The sequence below is a fragment of the Bufo gargarizans genome, chromosome 9 (assembly GCF_014858855.1).
Source record: "Bufo gargarizans isolate SCDJY-AF-19 chromosome 9, ASM1485885v1, whole genome shotgun sequence".
NCBI classification, from domain to species: Eukaryota; Metazoa; Chordata; class Amphibia; order Anura; family Bufonidae; genus Bufo; species Bufo gargarizans.
The window spans coordinates 86926313-86945248 of NC_058088.1; the positions used below are offsets into that span (position 1 = coordinate 86926313).

General features: G+C 43.9%; 1 protein-coding gene across 3 annotated transcripts in view; it reads right to left on the reverse strand.

Annotated features, from left to right (window-relative positions):
- Window positions 1–18936, reverse strand: part of ATG4A (autophagy related 4A cysteine peptidase) — a 66707-nt gene that overhangs the window by 43847 nt on the left and 3924 nt on the right. For all 3 annotated transcript variants that reach the window (XM_044305711.1, XM_044305710.1, XM_044305709.1), the window contains exons 2-4: window positions 15217–15330; window positions 14736–14807; window positions 9870–9968 (exon numbers count right to left, since the gene is read on the reverse strand). In XM_044305711.1, the coding sequence (XP_044161646.1) occupies window positions 9870–9968; window positions 14736–14807; window positions 15217–15330 (285 nt within the window). The remainder of the gene's footprint in view (window positions 1–9869; window positions 9969–14735; window positions 14808–15216; window positions 15331–18936) is intronic.

An 18936-nucleotide genomic window follows, 5' to 3' on the forward strand; every position in this document is an offset into this window, starting at 1 on the left:
ACAGCAGCTTTGGCATCAATATTATCTTGAGGAGGCTTACTCTGCTCACTACAGAAAGAAATAACTTACACCATGCCTTGGCCTTCAATCTGAATCTTGACAGCAATGGGGACAGGTTAAGCTCCTCAAATTCAGTACTCCTGGGGGTAAAATATGAATTCCTAAATATTTAATTTTCCCCACATGTGGAATATTATTAGCAAGGACTGTAGCAGACACCTCCAGACCATCAATAGGCATCAGCGCAAATTTTTTACAATTTATAGTGCGTCCCGACAGACTACTTAACTTGTCTATAAGGGACATAGTAGCGGATAAGGAGGCCATCGTATCTCCTAAGAATAAAAGAGTATCATCCGCATATAACGCAATTTTATTATGTATCTGTCCATATTGAAACCCCTTTATCTCTGGCGATTTACGCACCGGCGAAAGTGGGCAGCCCAGCCTAGTTCCTCTAGCCAACTGAATGTAATTAGACATTCTCCCATTAGCCCTTATTCTTGCCTTCGGGTTGGAGTATAAAACCTGCACCCACCTAATAAACAGGGGACCAAATCCCATACATTTCAGCGTTCCCCAGAGATATCCCCACTCCACACTGTCAAAGGCCTTGGCAGCGTCAAGAGACAGAATAGTCCTATCCCCACAATTGTCAGCCGCAGTTTGCAGAATAGTATATACTCTACGAATGTTAATTGCCGTGGATTTCTGGGGCATGAAACCTGTTTGGTCAGAGTGAATTACACTGAGAACCACCCTTGCCAAAATGTTTTGCCAAGACCTTTGCCAATAGTTTAACGTCTGCCGTTAGAAGGGATATAGGTCTATACGAGTCGGGCAGCCTCTTATTCTTCCCTTCCTTAGGTATTGCCAATATACAGTAAGAGCTTCCTGCTTTGACGCCGGTAGGGAACACACCTCTAACGAGTAGCTGAAAACGTTTAATAATTCTGCTAATAACACTCCTTGAAAGGAATCTCCCAGAATTTGCAGCCACATTGCATTGCACTTCCACAATTTCGGCCCCGGTCTGGCCTCCCCATCTCCACCTTCATTATGGAGTGATCCGATAATGCTCTAGGCATATATTCAGAGGAATGGATAAACGGAAACATAGCATCATTCACCAACGCCAGATCTATTTGAGACAGGGTTTGACATGTCGAGGAGCAACTAGAGTATTTACGTTCTGTAGGGTTCCGCACCCTCCATATATCAATCAGACCTACTTCTTTCATGATATTACATAAGGCCGAGCTTCCCTGAGATCTCCCAGACCCCTCTACTCTACATCTATCCTAACGATCATCTGGTGTGCGATTATAGTCTCCAATGAGAACCCATGGTAGCCCTGGGTAATCTGCCAAAAAGGTAAGTATCATTCTCAAAGAGGTCGATGCAAACAGCGGGGAAATATATATTGCCACCAGTATCAATTGAATACCCTAAATTTTGCATAGTATACATATAAACCTTCAAACCTAATATATTTATGTACTAGTATACTTACTTCCCTGGAATGTGAAGAGAATACCGCATGAGCCGCATAGCCCACCCACGTCTTACTTAACCAGTGTAGTGTATTCTTAGTTAAATGTGTAAACAATATGTAGCTGGCTGACATCTTGATAAGTAGTTTAAAATACCATGATGCTTCCTGACCTCAGCCATACCCCGCACATTCCAGCTGAGGAGCTTAGTCATATATGTCATATTCTTTAATTAAAACATCCTCCTGACCCCTCAGCTTTACTGACTGATGTTGCACTAACCCCACAAGAAAGGCCATCCCGTATAACCCTGCCGGAGTGAGCAACTACCCTCCCCCCTTCCCAATTCCCACCCTGAAAATAAAGAATCTGATCCTGAGACCATAGCAACTAACCATCCCTCTCCGAGGGCACTTCCAAACACAATTGCCCACCATTTTTAACTAACATTCTCCGCTCTGCAATTCCTATTATTATATGAGAGCTGTGCTAACTATGTCCAGCTCACGCTCCTTCCTCATAAAAACTGGAAACATACTTAAAAAACAAAAAGTCCCAGACGTGGACCTGTCCCTTAATGAGATGTCCTCCTGTACATTTTGTGACGTAAAACCAGAAGGAAAGTTCCTAACAGTAGAGAAAGGGAAAACATGTTAACTTGCGGACTCTCCAGGGCTTCCTGCCGAACAGCCTAGGTCAGGCATGGCCAACCTGAGGCTCTCCAGCGTTTGTAAAACTACAGCTCCCACCATGCCCTGCTGCAGGCTGATAGCTGTAGGCAGTCTAAGCATGCTGGGAGTTGTAGTTTTGCAACAGCTGGAGAGCCTCAGGTTGGCCATGCCTGGCCTAGATGCTTCCTCTCCGATCCCTACTGCTCAGGCAACCTTGTTCAGTTCTTTCAACTGACTTTCATGGCAATCCAGCCAACTCGCCGCCTCTTCTGAATCCTCAAAGAACCTGGCAGATCCCATAGCCACCACTCTCAGCTTAGCCGGGAACAACATAGAGTATTGGACCTGCAGATTTCTAAGTCTCCTTTTGACATCCAGGAATCTCGTCTGTCTCTTCTGGACCTCAGTAGAATAATTTGGAAAGATGGAGATCCTTACTCCATTTATAGCCAGATCAGCATGCTCCCGAGAATGTCTTATTATGGTATTTCTATCTTGAAAGTGCAGTATTTTAGCAACGATGGGCCTCGGCGATGGGCACAGAGACGCGTCTCACACAATGCTGTGGTAGGCCATGCCCCCTCTTCCCTGCTTTCTGTTATCCAGCTACCTACCTCATTTTCCTGAGCCTCCATGCTACCATGCTACCACACTGGCCCACATCTACCCCATAGAGTGCCTGCTCAGTGAGCAGCAAACTATTTTCTAAATTGCCAACACTTCCCAGTGTCAAAACTCGCTCGATGTGCGAATCCAAAAGGGCAATTTGCTTCTATTTTGAACAAACATATGCACCCTCAAACGGCTGTTCCAGGACAGCATACATTAGACAAGATGTGCACTGGAACACATAGTAATGGGGATAACACACATGAAAAGAGAAAGAAAAAGTGCAATAATACAGTGCAATGATAAGCAACTGACTGACTGTAGTCCCCTCCTAATGTCCCTGAATCACTAGTCCCTGAAGTCACTAATCTAAAGCCACAGACTTTATACACACACACTTGCGTTGTTTGTCTGCTTGTATAGGTGCTGCTCCCAAACAACTTCAAACCAGACTGCTGTTTTTCTCTTCCTCTGGACGCACATGGTAAATTAAGGTGCCATTAAAAGATACAACTTATCCTGCAAAAAATATGGCTATATGAACGGAAAATTTAAAAAGTTATGGCTATTGGAACATGAGAAGGAAAAAAACAAAATGCAAAACCAAAAATGGGCCACGTACTTCGGGTCCATTCACACGTCCGCAAATGGGTCTGCATCCATTCCGCAATATCGGGAACGGGTGCGGACCCATTCATTCTCAATGGGGCAGGAATGGATGCGGAGAGCGCACTATGTGCTCTCCGCATCTGCATTTCCGGAGTGTGGCCCCAAACTTCTGGGCCGCGGCTCCGCCAAAAAATAGAACATGTCCTATTGTTGACAAGAATAGGCAGTTCTATGGGGGGTGCCGGCCGGGTGTATTGCGGATACACTACGGACGTGTGAATGCACCCTTAAGGAGTTAAACATAAACTCAATTTAAAAAATCATCATTTACATCACAGTGTTTGCACTACAGGTGCACAGTCTTTTAACCACCTCCGGACCGCCTAACGCACATGTGCGTTCCGGAGGTGGCAGCGCTGCGCACAGTCACGCATATACGCGTCATCTCGCGAGACGACGCGAATATGCGCGCGCGCATGCGCAGTTCGCGCCGGCATTTCGCACAGCAGTATTTCGTCAGCAACCTGCCAGCCAATGATCGTGGCTGGCAGGTTGCTGATTTTTAAAAAATCCAATCAAAGTGCCAGATAGCAGATCATATTTGTAAATATGATCTGTTATATGGCTGCCTGCTCCTCTGCTGGTTCTTTTCGTCGGTTGGATCCAGCAGAGGAACAGGCTTAACAGTGAGTACACCAACACTACACTATAGCCCCTGATCACCCCCCTGAACCCCAATTAACCCTTTGATCACCCCTTTGATCACCCCTGTCAATCACAAGTGAAAAGAAAAAAGTGATCAGTGCAAACTGTCACTTTTTTTTTTCACTGTTATTGACCGTTAGGTTTTAGGTATAGTTTAGGCCCCTTGGTTAGGTAGTTAGCGATCAGTTAGCGCCCAGCCCACCGCACCGCAGTCCGTTATTCGCTGATTAGCGTATCGCTAATCAGCATTTGTACTTTTATAGTATCTGGAAGTGATCAAAACTGATCACCGTCAGATCTATAATTGTATTAGTGTCACTTTAGTTCGCCCTCCACCCAAAACGCAGTGTTTGCCCGATCAGGCCTGATCGGTCGCCCACACGTGCGTTCGCCCACACCTGCCCCACCGCAGTGACAAAAAAAAAATTTTTTTTTGATCACTGCACATTCACTTTACACGCACTGCGGCGATAAAAAAATCTGTTTTGATATTTTTTATCAACCGCAGCGGCCTCCGGTACTTCGCTAGCCTCCCCTTTGTAAGACAGGCTTGCTTTTTTTTTCTTGGGTAGTCTCAGGGAATACCCCTAAATTTAGTTGCCCACATGTCTAACAGGGGGTATTCCTCTGAAGAGGCCTACAGGCTTCTGACCCAGTCGGATGAGGAGTGGGAACACTCATCTGATGAATCCAGCGGGTCAGAATACGAACCTGTAGAAAGCAGTGGCTCTCTGACCCAAAGTTCGGACGAGGAGGCTGAGGTCCCTGATACCACCAGGCCCCGTGTCGCTAGACCGCAGGTTGCGCAGGATCCGCTTCAAGAGCAGCAGAGTGGGGCTGGTGCTGTCGGATTACGTGGTGAGGCATACACCAGCAGCCCAGCCCTCCCTGGACCTAGTACCAGCACTGCCGTACAACCTGGTGAAGTAGCGAGCACCAGAAGGGCAGTTGAAGCTGGTACGGTGGCACGTGCAGTAGTGACCCCGTCGCAGCCACCGCAAAGACGTGCCCGTAGAGCCCCTAGAATCCCAGAGGTGCTGGCAAACCCTGATTGGCAGTCCCCAACTTCAGCCGCACCTGTAGTTTTCCCTTTCACTGCCCAGTCTGGAGTTCGGGTTGAGACGGCTCAGATCGGTTCGGCCCTGGGATTTTTTGAGCTGTTCTTGACTGCGGAGCTTTTAGACATAGTTGTGGCCGAAACAAACAGGTATGCCACACAATTTATCACCGCTAACCCGGGAAGCTTTTATGCCCAGCCTTTCCGGTGGAAACCAGTCCAAGTTTCCGAACTTAAAACTTTTCTGGGCCTCCTCCTCAACATGGGCCTGACAAAAAAGCATGAATTGCGGTCATATTGGTCCACGAACCCGATTCATCACATGCCCATGTTCTCTGCTGCCATGTCCAGGGCACGTTTTGAGGCCATCCTGCGGTTCCTGCACTTTAGTGACAACACTGCCTCCCGTCCCAGGGGCCACCCTGCTTTTGACCGGCTCCACAAAATTCGGCCCCTCATAGACCATTTCAACCAGAAATTTGCAGATATTTATACCCCAGAGCAAAACATCTGCATAGACGAGTCCCTGATACATTTTACCGGGCGCCTTGGCTTCAAACAATACATCCCAAGCAAGCGCGGCCGGTATGGGGTCAAATTGTATAAGCTCTGTGAAAGGGCCACAGGCTATACCCACAAATTTCGGGTCTATGAGGGAAAAGATCAGACCCTGGAGCCGGTCGGTTGCCCTGACTACCTGGGGAGCAGTGGGAAGACAGTTTGGGACTTGGTGTCACCCTTATTCGGCAAGGGGTACCATCTTTATGTGGACAATTTTTACACAAGTGTGGCCCTCTTTAGGCATTTGTTTCTAGAACGGATTGGCGCCTGTGGTACCGCGCGAACTAGTCGCGCGGGCTTCCCCCAACGGCTCGTTACCACCCGTCTTGCAAGGGGGCAGAGGGCCGCACTGTGTAACGAAGAACTGCTCGCGGTGAAATGGAGAGACAAGCGTGACGTTTACATGCTCTCCTCCATTCACGCAGACACGACAATACAAATTGAGCGAGCAACCCGTGTCATTGAAAAGCCCCTCTCAGTCCACGACTATAACCTCCACATGGGAGGGGTCGACTTCAATGACCAGATGTTGTCTCCGTATTTAGTTTCCCGACGCACCAGACGCTGGTATAAGAAGGTGTCTGTATATTTAATTCAATTGGCTCTGTACAATAGTTTTGTTCTCTACAGTAAGGCTGGGAGAACTGGATCCTTCCTCAAATTTCAGGAAGAGATCATCGAGAACCTCCTGTATCCAGGAGGTTCCGTGGCCCCAACCACCAGTGTAGTTAGCCGTCTACACGAGCGACATTTCCCCAATGTCGTTCCTGGTACCTCAACCCAACAGTCACCCCGAAAAAGATGTCGTGTCTGTAGCAGGAGTGGAATAAGGCGTGACACCCGCTATTTCTGTCCTGACTGTCCGGACCACCCTGCCCTATGCTTTGGAGAGTGTTTCCGGAAGTACCACTCACAGGTACACTATTAGCATAGGGATCATCTCACCAGGACAGGCACACAGGGCTATTAGGGCCCATTCACTCACTGCTGCTGCAAACGTCTCCTTTCACATGGGACAAAGTGCATAACGCACTTCGCCACATCTTTGGGCGATTTGCGCTTTGCACATTGACCCATGGGGAAGGAGAGGTTTGTTCTATAAAGGTAAAAAAACAAAAAAAAAAACAGGTAAGCAAACAGGTTAATGTTTAGTTCCAAAAGTTAAAGTTACATGTTCTGTTCCAAAGTTAATAAAATTATTGCGTTGTGGCCTGTTTTTTTCTTTTTTTTTTCTTTTTTTACCTTCCAGGTGGACCAACCGATCTACTAGCTGCAGCACCGATGTGCATTCTGACAGAAGCATTGCGCTGCTGTCAGATTACACGCAAGTCGGTGTATGCGGCGCTGCAAGACGGGATTTTCTCCTCTGCAGTGACAGATACGTTTGCCGAGGCATACGAGCTGAGGAGGAGGCGGCGTTCCTATGCTTTGGCAAACACTTTGTATATATATATATATATATATATATATATATAAAAAAAAAAATCCCGGCAATGATTTATTCATCCACATCGATTGATGCGAATGGAGAAATCTCGTTTGCCAGGGCATACGAGCTAAGTGGGTATGGATGTAGGGCGGAGCTCCTATGTCCTGGCAGACGCCTTTCCCCTCCATTTTTTTTTTTGGCAGAGATTTTTTCATCCACATTGATCGATGCGAATGAAGAAATCTGTGCCGTTCATTTTTTTCTTTCAGCCCAGAGGCTGAACGGAAAAAAAAATCTCATTACCTGTATGCTCAATATAAGGAGAATAGCAGAAACTCCTAATGCTGGCCATACATGTAATGATTGCGGAGACCCTCAAATGCCAGGGCAGTACAAACACCCCACAACTGACCCCATTTTGGAAAGAAGACACCCCAAGGTATTTGCTGAGGGGCATATTGAGTCCATGAAAGATTTAAATTTTTGTCCTAAGTTAGCGGAAAGTGAGACTTTGTGAGAAAAAACAAAAAAAAATCAATTTCCGCTAACTTATGCGAAAAAAAAAAAATTTCTATGAACTTGCCAGGCCCCTCATTGGATACCTTGGGGTGTCTTCTTTCCAAAGTGGGGTCACATGTGGGGTATTTATACTGCCCTGGCTTTTTAGGGGCCCTAAAGCGTGAGAAGAAGTCTGGGATCCAAATGTCTAAAAATGCCCTCCTAAAAGGAATTTGGGCACCTTTGCGCATCTAGGCTGCAAAAAAGTGTGACACATCTGGTATCGCCGTACTCAGAAGAAGTTGGGGAATGTGTTTTGGGGTGTCATTTTACATATACCCATGCTGGGTGAGATAAATATCTTGGTCAAATGCCAACTTTGTATAAAAAAATGGGAAAAGTTGTCTTTTGCCAACATATTTCTCTCACCCAGCATGGGTATATGTAAAATGGCACCCCAAAACACATTCCCCAACTTCTCCTGAGTACGGCGATACCAGATGTGTGACACTTTTTTGATGCCAAGGTGGGCAAAGGGGCACATATTCCAAAGTGCACCTTTCGGATTTTGCAGGCCATTTTTTACAGATTTTGATTGCAAAGTTCTTCTCACACATTTGGGCCCCTAAATTGCCAGGGCAGTATAACTACGCCACAAGTGACCCCATTTTGGAAAGAAGACACCCCAGGGTATTCCATGAGGGGCATGGCGAGTTCCTAGAATTTTTTATTTTTTGTCGCAAGTTAGTGGAATATGAGACTTTGTAAGGAAAAAAGAGAAAAAAAAAATCATCATTTTCCGCTAACTTGTGACAAAAAATAAAAAATTCTAGGAACTCGCAGTGCCCCTCACGGAATACCTTGGGGTGTCTTCTTTCCAAAATGGGGTCACTTGTGGCGTAGTTATACTGCCCTGGCAATTTAGGGGCCCAAATGTGTGAGAAGTACCTTGCAATCAAAATGTGTAAAAAATGACCGTCGAAACCCGAAAGGTGCACTTTGGAATATGTGCCCCTTTGCCCACCTAGGCTGCAATAAAGTGTCACACATGTGGTATCGCCGTACTCAGGAGAAGTTGGGGAATGTGTTTTGGGGTGTCATTTTACATATACCCATGCTGGGTGAGAAAAATATCTTGGTCAAATGCCAACTTTGTATAAAAAAATGGGAAAAGTTGTCTTTTGCCAAGATATTTCTCTCACCCAGCATGGGTATATGTAAAATGACACCCCAAAACACATTCCCCAACTTCTCCTGAGTACGGCGATACCACATGTGTGACACTTTTTTGCTGCCAAGGTGGGCAAAGGGGCGCATATTCCAAAGTGCACCTTTCGGATTTCACCGGTCATTTCTTACACATTTTGATTGCAAAGTTCTTCTCACACATTTGGGCCTCTAAATTGCCAGGGCAGTATAACTACCCCACAAGTGACCCCATTTTGGAAAGAAGACACCCCAAGGTATTCTGTGAGGGGCATGGTGAGTTCCTAGAATTTTTTTATTTTTTGTCGCAAGTTAGTGCAATATGAGACTTTGTAAGAAAAAAAAAAAAAAAAAATCATCATCATTTTCCGCTAACTTGTGACAAAAAACAAAAAGTTCTATGAACTCACTATGCCCATCAGCGAATACCTTAGGGTGTCTACTTTCCGAAATGGGGTCATTTGTGGGGGTTTTCTACTGTCTGGGCATTGTAGAACCTCAGGAAACATGACAGGTGCTCAGAAAATCAGAGCCGTTTCAAAAAGCGGAAATTCACATTTTTGTACCATAGTTTGTAAATGCTATAACTTTTACCCAAACCATTTTTTTTTTTTGCCCAAACATTTTTTTTTTATCAAAGACATGTAGAACTATAAATTTAGCGAAAAATTTATATATGGATGTCGTTTTTTTTGCAAAATTTCACAGCTGAAAGTGAAAAATGTCATTTTTTTGCAAAAAAATCGTTACATTTTGATTAATAACAAAAAAAGTAAAAATGTCAGCAGCAATAAAATACCACCAAATGAAAGCTCTATTAGTGAGAAGAAAAGGAGGTAAAATTCATTTGGGTGGTAAGTTGCATGACCGAGCGATAAACGGTGAAAGGAGTGTAGTGCCGAAGTGTAAAAAGTGGCCTGGTCATGAAGGGGGTTTCACCTAGCGGGGCTGAAGTGGTTAAGTACTGCAGACTTTTCAAACAGCGGTCATGTGATAGGCATGTTATCATCTATACTATCTGCATTACTAACCTCTGCCTAAATGCTGGCAGATTAAGGCCTGTGCCAGCATCATCTGTCCACATCTCAGCATACATCCCCAGCCAGCATCAGACGAAGGTCCCGTTCCACCTGTTTTTAAATGTAAAAGTCACAAATCTTTACTTTGGCACCTATATAATATAATATCATATAATATATCTCATTCTGGCTGTCTGCAGTTCTGATGACAAAATGAGCAGTTTGCAGGTGATTGGTCTATGGCTGACCATATGATATTCTTGTCTTTCTGCTACATTTATAAGTGCATAAAGTGCAGAATTTGAAATTAAGGTTGTTATCCAATGGACATTGTTTTTGTTGGATGTGTTATTTCAGCCTTAAACAGCAGGAGGAATTTGAAAATGCTACTTTGGAAAACAAGGCAATACCATGAACTGGCTATTCACATGCCTATGACAAGAGTGGGAGGGAGAGAACAGAACAAGCAACTATGGTGTGTTTTCCATGGATATATTACCTGAAATGGACAGTGCATTATATTTAAAGTGTAACCATCATGTTTTCATCAAAAATCTATTTTAGCATATGTTACTGCTGCAGCAGCATTATGCATAAAGCTATCTTTAGTTTCTTCACATATCACTGTTTTCCTTGAGTTTTTCCCTTAGTTAAAACATTCCCTTAGTTTAAACATTTACAATATGAGGATCTTCTCAAGATGGCTCCTCTGCCAGTTCTCTGAGGCCAAAGCTGCATTCCCTCACTTCACATACACACTTGCTGTAGCCAGCAGCTCCCGGCCAGCCAATCAGATTGGATTACTGAGAGACACGCCTCCTCACTCTGCAGCCTAATACAGGCATGCAGTGTGAAGGACCGCCCCTCTGTCTTCCTGTCTTCTTAGCCAGAAACAGAAAAGCCATAGCAACTTTCTTTTTAGGGACCAGTGGAAAGGGACAGGGGACATTAATGAAATCTGTTATTATAAGTTAATTACAGATCTTTTGACAATCATTGACAGACTAACTCAGGTATACATGCCTAGCTGTAATAAAGTAGCAAATAAAATAAAAGGACTAAAGACTATCAAAAATACACGTATATTAGGCCCGGCAATATGCCACTTTTCCCCTCTCAAGCCAGGTCTAAAAAAGGTGGCGTGGGCATGGAAGGGGAAGGGGAGGGGAGGCAGGTCCGTCTCATTTATCATTTTCTATGCCTGTTTTAGGCGGAGAAAATGGTCTAAATTTACACCGGCAAGGAAGCTGTCTTACATTTAGACTGGTGCTGGACACGTCAAAGTTATGTAGAGGCCGGTGCCTGTTTATAACTTGGGAGAATCAACCGCCACCGCCAGTTATTAAGACCGTTATAAAGACCTTAATCAATGACCCCCAGAGTATTTAAATAAATAAATTATATATATATATATATATATACACACATACACACACACACATACACATACACACACATATTTTATTCCCTGTGTTTTTTTTAGCAATTACTTTATACTTCAGTTGGCCTCTATGAAGGAGAACGTAATAGACTAGAGACACAGAACAATTATCCTTCACAAACAAGGACCTGACAAAGGCATCCACTTGGTGCCGAAATACATGTCATCTTTGAAAATAAAGTACTCTTTCTTGGAAACGATACTGATGTGCAGTTCTAACCCTGACCAGTCTGACTGAGGAAGCTGACACGTGTCGGGGTGTTTCAAAGGGGTCTGTATTTTACATGTTGTGGACTGTGTTACTTTTCCACATTTTAGGAGGGTGAGCCATATGGGGACACTGTTGTGATACACCCTCCTCTTGAATTGACTTCATTTTAGCTCATGTTCATTTACATCTGACCCTATTTTGGCACACTCTTGTGGTTTGTGTCTGTCATTGCCAATTAATTCATGTCTTTTATTATGTCATTTTATAACTTTAATAAGGATATATTTAGGAATACGACAGTGTAGAGTTGTGTATACAGAGTGCTTGGGTTTTCCCATATAGGTGTCAAAGAAATATAGAAGAACCCTTTCGATATCTATAGGAAAAATGCAACTGTGGAAATGGAATAGTAATAACACCACGAATCTGGTGGTGGGAGGGACAAAGATGTGGGCAACTTAAAGGGGGTTTCTGGGTGTTCAAAATTGATGACTTATCGTCAGAATAGATCATCTAAATCTGATGGTAGGGGTCAGAACCCCCTCTGTTTAAAGAGCATGTGGTGCTCTGTTGAGCATTGCAGCCTCTTCCTAGGCCAGTGACATCACATCAATCATATGGCTTATTTGCAACTCACTTGAATGGGCCTGGACAGCAATACCAAGCGCAGCTGCTATACAATGTACCGTGCTGTGCTTGGGTTGCTGTGGGGTGGCCAACAGAGCACCGCTACCTCTTAAAACAGCTGATAGATGGGGGTGTGGGGAGTAAGAACCCCCTTCCCTCCACACCGATCAGATAGGGATATTCTGAGAATTATTTGTCAATATTGAACTCCCAGAAAAAAAATAACAAGAAACTAATCAAAAAGTCTGGTCCCTTGATCCAAAACATGAAAGTACTGCAAGTGTACATCTAAAAGGTGGAGCAAAAAGAATGGAAAAATCCTGACTTGAATCTGACAAATATGTTGTAGCATGACCTGAAATGAAAAACCTAACCAGGTACCCTGCCTGAACGGATTCACTCATCACTAACCTAAAGCTATTCTGTGTAGAGGAGTGAGAGAAAGCAATGTGAAAACCTCAGTACTGAAATGTAGTAAGTCTCTCCGCGCAATTTGGAGTTTATACAGAGGTCCAATTATTCATCAACTAATTTTTTAAGTTGCTGTGCTTATATCTCACCTCAGCAAATAGCATTTATTATGTAGAGAAAGTTAACACAAGGCACTTACTAATGTATTGTTATTATCCATATTGACGCCGTTGCTGGCTGGATTTATTTTTCCATCACATTATACAGTTGCAAGAAAAAGTATGTGAACCCTTTGGAATTATATGGATTTCTGCACAAATTGGTCATAAAATATGATCTGATCTTCACCTAAGTCACAACAATAGACAATCACAGTCTGCTTAACCTAATAACACACAAAGAATTAAATGTTACCATGTTTTTATTGAACACACCATGTAAACATTCACAGTGCAGGTGGAAAAAGTATGTGAACCCCTAGACTAATGACATCTCCAAGAGCTAATTGGAGCGAGGTGTCAGCCAACTGGAGTCCAGAGATTGGAGGTGTTGGTTACAGCTGCCCTGCCCTATAAAAAACACACACCAGTTCTGGGTTTGCTTTTCACAAGAAGCATTGCCTGATGTGAATGATGTCTCGCACACAAGAGCTCTCAGAAGACTTACGATTAAGAATTGTTGATTTGCATAAAGCTGGAAAGGGTTATAAAAGTATCTCCAAAAGCCTTGCTGTTCATCAGTCCACGGTAAGACAAATTGTCTATAAATGGAGAAAGTTCAGCACTGCTGCTACTCTCCATAGGAGTGGCCGTCCTGTAAAGATGACTGCAAGAGCACAGCGCAGACTGCTCAATGAGGTGAAGAGGAATCCTAGAGTGTCAGCTAAAGACTTACAAAAGACTCTGGCATATGCTAACATCCCTGTTAGCGAATCTACGATACGTAAAACACTAAACAAGAATGGATTTCATGGGAGGATACCACAGAGGAAGCCACTGCTGTCCAAAAAAAACATTGCTGCACGTTTACAGTTTGCACAAGAGCACCTGGATGTTCCACAGCAGTACTGGCAAAATATTCTGTGGACAGATAAAACCAAAGTGGAGTTGTTTGGAAGAAACACACAACACTATGTGTGGAGAAAAAGAGGCACAGCACACCAACATCAAAACCTCATGCCAACTGTGAAGTATGGTGGTGGGGGCATCATGGTTTGGGGCTGCTTTGCTGCGTCAGGGCCTGGACGGATTGCTATCATCGAAGGAAAAATGAATTCCCAAGTTTATCAAGACATTTTGCAGAAGAACTTAAGGCCATCTGTCCACCAGCTAAAGCTCAACAGAAGATGGGTGTTGCAACAGGACAACAACCCAAAGCAGAGAAGTAAATCAACAACAGAATGGCTTAAACAGAAGAAAATACGACTTCTGGAGTGGCCCAGTCAGAGTCCTGACCTCAACCCGATTGAGATGCTGTGGCATGACCTCAAGAAAGCGATTCACACCAGACATCCCAAGAATATTGCTGAACTGAAATAGTTCTGTAAAGAGGAATGGTCAAGAGTTACTCCTGACCGTTGTGCACGTCTGATCTGCAACTACAGGAAACGTTTGGTTGAAGTTATTACTGCCAAAAGAGGTTCAACCAGTTATTAAATCCAAGGGGTTCACATACTATTTCCACCTGCACTGTGAATGTTTACATGGTGTGTTCAATAAAAACATGGTAACATTTAATTATTTGTGTGTTATTAGTTTAAGCAGACTGTGATTGATTATTGTTGTGATTTAGATGAAGATCAGATCACATTTTATGACCAATTTGTGCAGAAATCCATATCATTCCAAAGGGTTCACATACTTTTTCTTGCAACTGTATGCTGCTTCTTTCTATGGCTACGACCACCCTGCAATTCAGCACCGGGGGCCGTGCTTTTGCTATAGTGTGCAAACACGACCACCACTGATGGATTGCTGGGTGGTCGTAACCATGGAAACGAGCATTGTATAATGTGATGGGAAAATGAATCCAGACGGCAAAGGAAGCAATATGGACAATTACAATACATTAGTAAGTGCCTTGTATTAACTTTCTCTATGTGATAAATGCCACGTGCTAAAGTGAGACAACCCCTTTAATGACAGAAAAGGTACAGTAAAGTCCATTGCAGGAGCATCTCAATACTTGCCTATGGGAGAAAACTTCTTTCTATATGTAAACCACAAACGGGAGGTAATGTCTGAGAGAAGATCACATTTTTCTGTAAGAAAGAGAGAGATTCCAATCAAAATGGTATCACTTGAACCTGAAAGTATCATACTACTGATAACAATGCATCAATTTACTTCTATGTATTGTTCCCCGACTATAAATTAGTAAAAGTGGCTTTTTGGAGAAGAAAAGTTTTGCACTATTTTGAAGTTATAAGCTTGCAAACCGAATGGGTTGTCTGGGCTACAGAGACTGATGACTTATCCTCAGGGCAGCTTTCATTTTTTAAAGAGCGGATTTAGAAATGAAAGCTGCCCTGTGATTGGCTGCGATAAGCGAGTTTTTCTTTTAGACACTTTCATAAATCTCGCCCAATTAATGTGCGTTTGTCAGCTACTTCCATGACTACATACGGAGCATTAGACGCCAGCTTCTGGGCTGTTGCTCACACGACCAACCTGTTTTAATGTCATACTGTTTTCCCAGAATGTAAACGGGCTCATCAGTATCTGGGAGTTCTTCTAGTTCCAAATAATCCGATTCAAAAATCTCATTTTCATAACTGGTAAAACCTGGAATGAACAGAAACAATACAGATTACCTAAAGAAATGTTGCATATTTGTTACACATTAGAAGTTAAAGAGCACCTCCAATTATGACTTAGGCTACTTTCACACTAGCGTTGTTTTAATCCGGCGTTCAATTCCGACACCGGAACTGCCCGCCGGATCCGGAAAAACGTGTGAAAACGGATTACATTTGAATCCTGATCAGGCTTTCGATCACAATGGAAAAATGCATTGGAAAAAACGGATCCGCCATTTATTGACTTTAACTTTTTTTTCACATTTTTCGGGTTTAACATGCAAAAGCCGGATCAGTTTTGACTGAACACACGGGGCCGGATCCGGCGTTAATGCAAGTCAATGGGAAAAAAGCCTGATCAGGCGTTCAGTCAAAGTGTTCAGGTTTTTTGGCCGGAGGTAAAAATACTGCATGCTACGTTTTTCTGAAAAGCCTGATCAGTCAAAAAGACTGAACTGAAGACATCCTGATGCATCCTGAAGGACTGACTCTCCATTCAGAATGCATTAGGATAAAACTGATCAGTTCTTTTCCGGATTTGAGCCCCTAGGACGGAACTCAGCGCCGGAAAAGAAAAACGCTAGTGTGAAAGTACCCTAAGATATCTCATGTTTTTATCTCCGGCCTCAGGATAGGTCATCAATATCAGATCGGCGAGGGTGCCGGGTGTAAGGCTCCATTCAGACATCCAAAGAATGGGTCTGCATCTGTTCCGCAATTATACAGAACGGGTGTGGACCCATTCATTCTCTATGAGGCAGGAAGAGAAGCGGAGAGCACACTATGTCTTATCAACATCCGCATTTCCGGAGCGCGCCCCCGATCTTCCGGTCCGCAGCTCCGCAAGAAAATAGAGCATGTGTTATTCTTGTCCGCAATAGGCATTTCTATGGGGGTACAGGCCAGGTGTATTGCAGATCCGCAATGCACTACGGACATCTGAATGGAGCCTTAAGGGAAGGCGCGCGTACTGTGCACGTGCCGTTTCCCTTTTCTCTTCCTGCTCACTGCTGCTATGTATAAGGCGAGCAGGAAGAGAGAAGGGAGACGGCACATGCACACACCTTCCTTTCATACAGCTGATCGGCGGCAGTGCCGGGTGTCAGACCCCGCCAATCTGATATTGATGACCTATCCTGACGATAGGTCATCAATATTAAAAGCCCAGAGACCTTCTTTAATGTATTTCAATAATGAGAATGTCCGAGCTGGAAATCCTCTCTTAGAGTGCAGTCACACGACTGTGCTCTAGCCGTGCCCATGTTGCAGACTTCAAAACGCAAAACACAGGAACTGGCTGTGTGAACTGCACATTGTGGTGCGGACCCACTGACTTGAATGGGTCCGCGATCTGCAACACACACCAAATGATAGGACATGTCCTATCTTTTGCCATGCAAGGCACGGACCTGAAAGCCCATGGAAACGCTTCGAGTGTTTACGATCCCTCCCTCCACTCCTCAAAAGATAAATCATGTCCTATCTTTTGCCGTATGTTGCGGATCGTGGACCCATTCAAGTCACTGCAGCACAGAGTTGACACGGCCGGTGCCTGTGTTTTGCGGACATGCGGTCTGCGGTCCACAGCAGAGGCACGGCTACACCATAGTCGTATGAATACACCCTTAGAATGAAGCTGTCCCAGGCATCAGCTGTTCACCGTAGGTTTACCTGTCCTAAAGGGGTTACACCACCAGTCATTTTTTTTTTTATTACAATTCAGCATGAAAAACTAGTTACATTTGTAATTTACGTTCAGTTACAAAAATGCTACAGTTGGGTGATGTTCTCTTTATTATAATGGCGCCCCCTGGTTGCACATGCTCAGTTCCATCCTTCCAGAGAGTTCCCTATTCATTGCTCCAGTTATTCAGGATGGCAGCTTTGGTGGCGTGTCCTTTTTCTGCCATAGGGCTCTTTCACACGAGCGGATGCAGTGCGTGGAATCCGCTGCGTAAAAGACAGCCAAGCCCTGTTCCGGACAGCAGAGACACAGAGCAGTAACATGATTCATAATGGTATTTGCCCCTTTGTGATCTTTGTACTACAACATCACGGTGACAACTTTATCTCACTGTGATGTTATAGTAAAAAGAGCACAAAGAGGCAAAGAGCATTATCAATCATGTTACTGCTCCGTGTCTCTGCTGTCCAGAACAGGGCTTGGCTCTCTTTCACGCAGCGGATTACCCGCACGGCATCCACTCGTGTGAAAGAGCCCTAACCGTAACAGCTTCTAACTGTTGACAGCAGTAGATGGGGGCTGGAAAGAGCAGGACAAACATCCCTTTTGTGGAGCAGTTTCCCATCAGAAGTAATGTGAATAATAATAATATTATGGCATATTTTTATGTTCATGGTTATGACGCAGGCTTGTGGAACCTTTTGCTTGGTTTACCAATAGGAATGCGAATATGACGGATTCCAGGGCTTGCTGCCCGTCTTCTAGGTGACATGAATATAAATTGTCACAAGTTGCTTCTCGAATTACTGCCTAATGACTAACCACAGTGGTGTTTTCAGATGTAAAGTAATATGCCGGTGAAACATATCTGTATAAAATACATACCACCGTATACGGAAGCTGTTATCTCCACAACAGACACTGGAACACCCCTTCTCCCAAACTACAGAGCAATTCAGCAGTACCCCAGTACACATGCACACAGTGGAAAGGACTCCCTTTAGTACAGAAACACATTATCTGTACCATGTACACCAAAATGCCTCACAAATTCACAGAGAAACTACTACAACCCAATGTACCATTATGGCTATCATTTTCACCCTTTTGTAATAAAATATTACTACGTTACAGCTCATTTTATGTTAAAGAGCTTTTTAATCTAGGGACAATGTGGTGGTATGTCTGCAGACCACATGGACAGAACATCATGGTGCTGCTGGTGGCACACCTTACACAGCATTACACTAAAAGGCCTAGTTCACACTTCAGTGTTTGGTCCGTGGTTTCCATCGGTGATTGTGAGCCAGGACCAGGAGTGGGTGAAAAACACAGAACGGGTGCAAATCTTTCCATTCTACCTTATCTCTGTGTAGGATCCACTTCTGGTTTTGGCTCACAATCACTGATCAAATACTGACCAAATCACTGAAGGACTAATGGGTCACTTTGCTTGACTTATGGAAGATTTCCAACCAGAAAAGGGTCCAACCTGGTGTGTTTTATGACAAAAGCATACTTATCAACAGTCTGACGGCTCATACACATGACCATTGCCTTATTTGCGGTCCACAAATATAGAACTTTGTAATCCATAATGCGAATAAGAATAGGACATGTTCTATATTTTTGCGGGAGCCACGGAACAGACTTACGGATGCGGACAGCACACGGTGTGAACGGGTCCGGATCCAGACCGCAAATAATGCGGATTGGATGTGGACATGAAATATATTCGTGTCAATAAGCTCTTAATAAGCCTCACAACATCATAATTGCATATTTTAGGCTCTCATCATTCTGGCAAAAAAACTTAAATTGTGTTCTGTTTTATAGCTTCTTGCTATATCCAGGGGCATAGTTAGAAAGTTTTTATAAAGTGACACAACACCATTGGGTTGGTTTCTA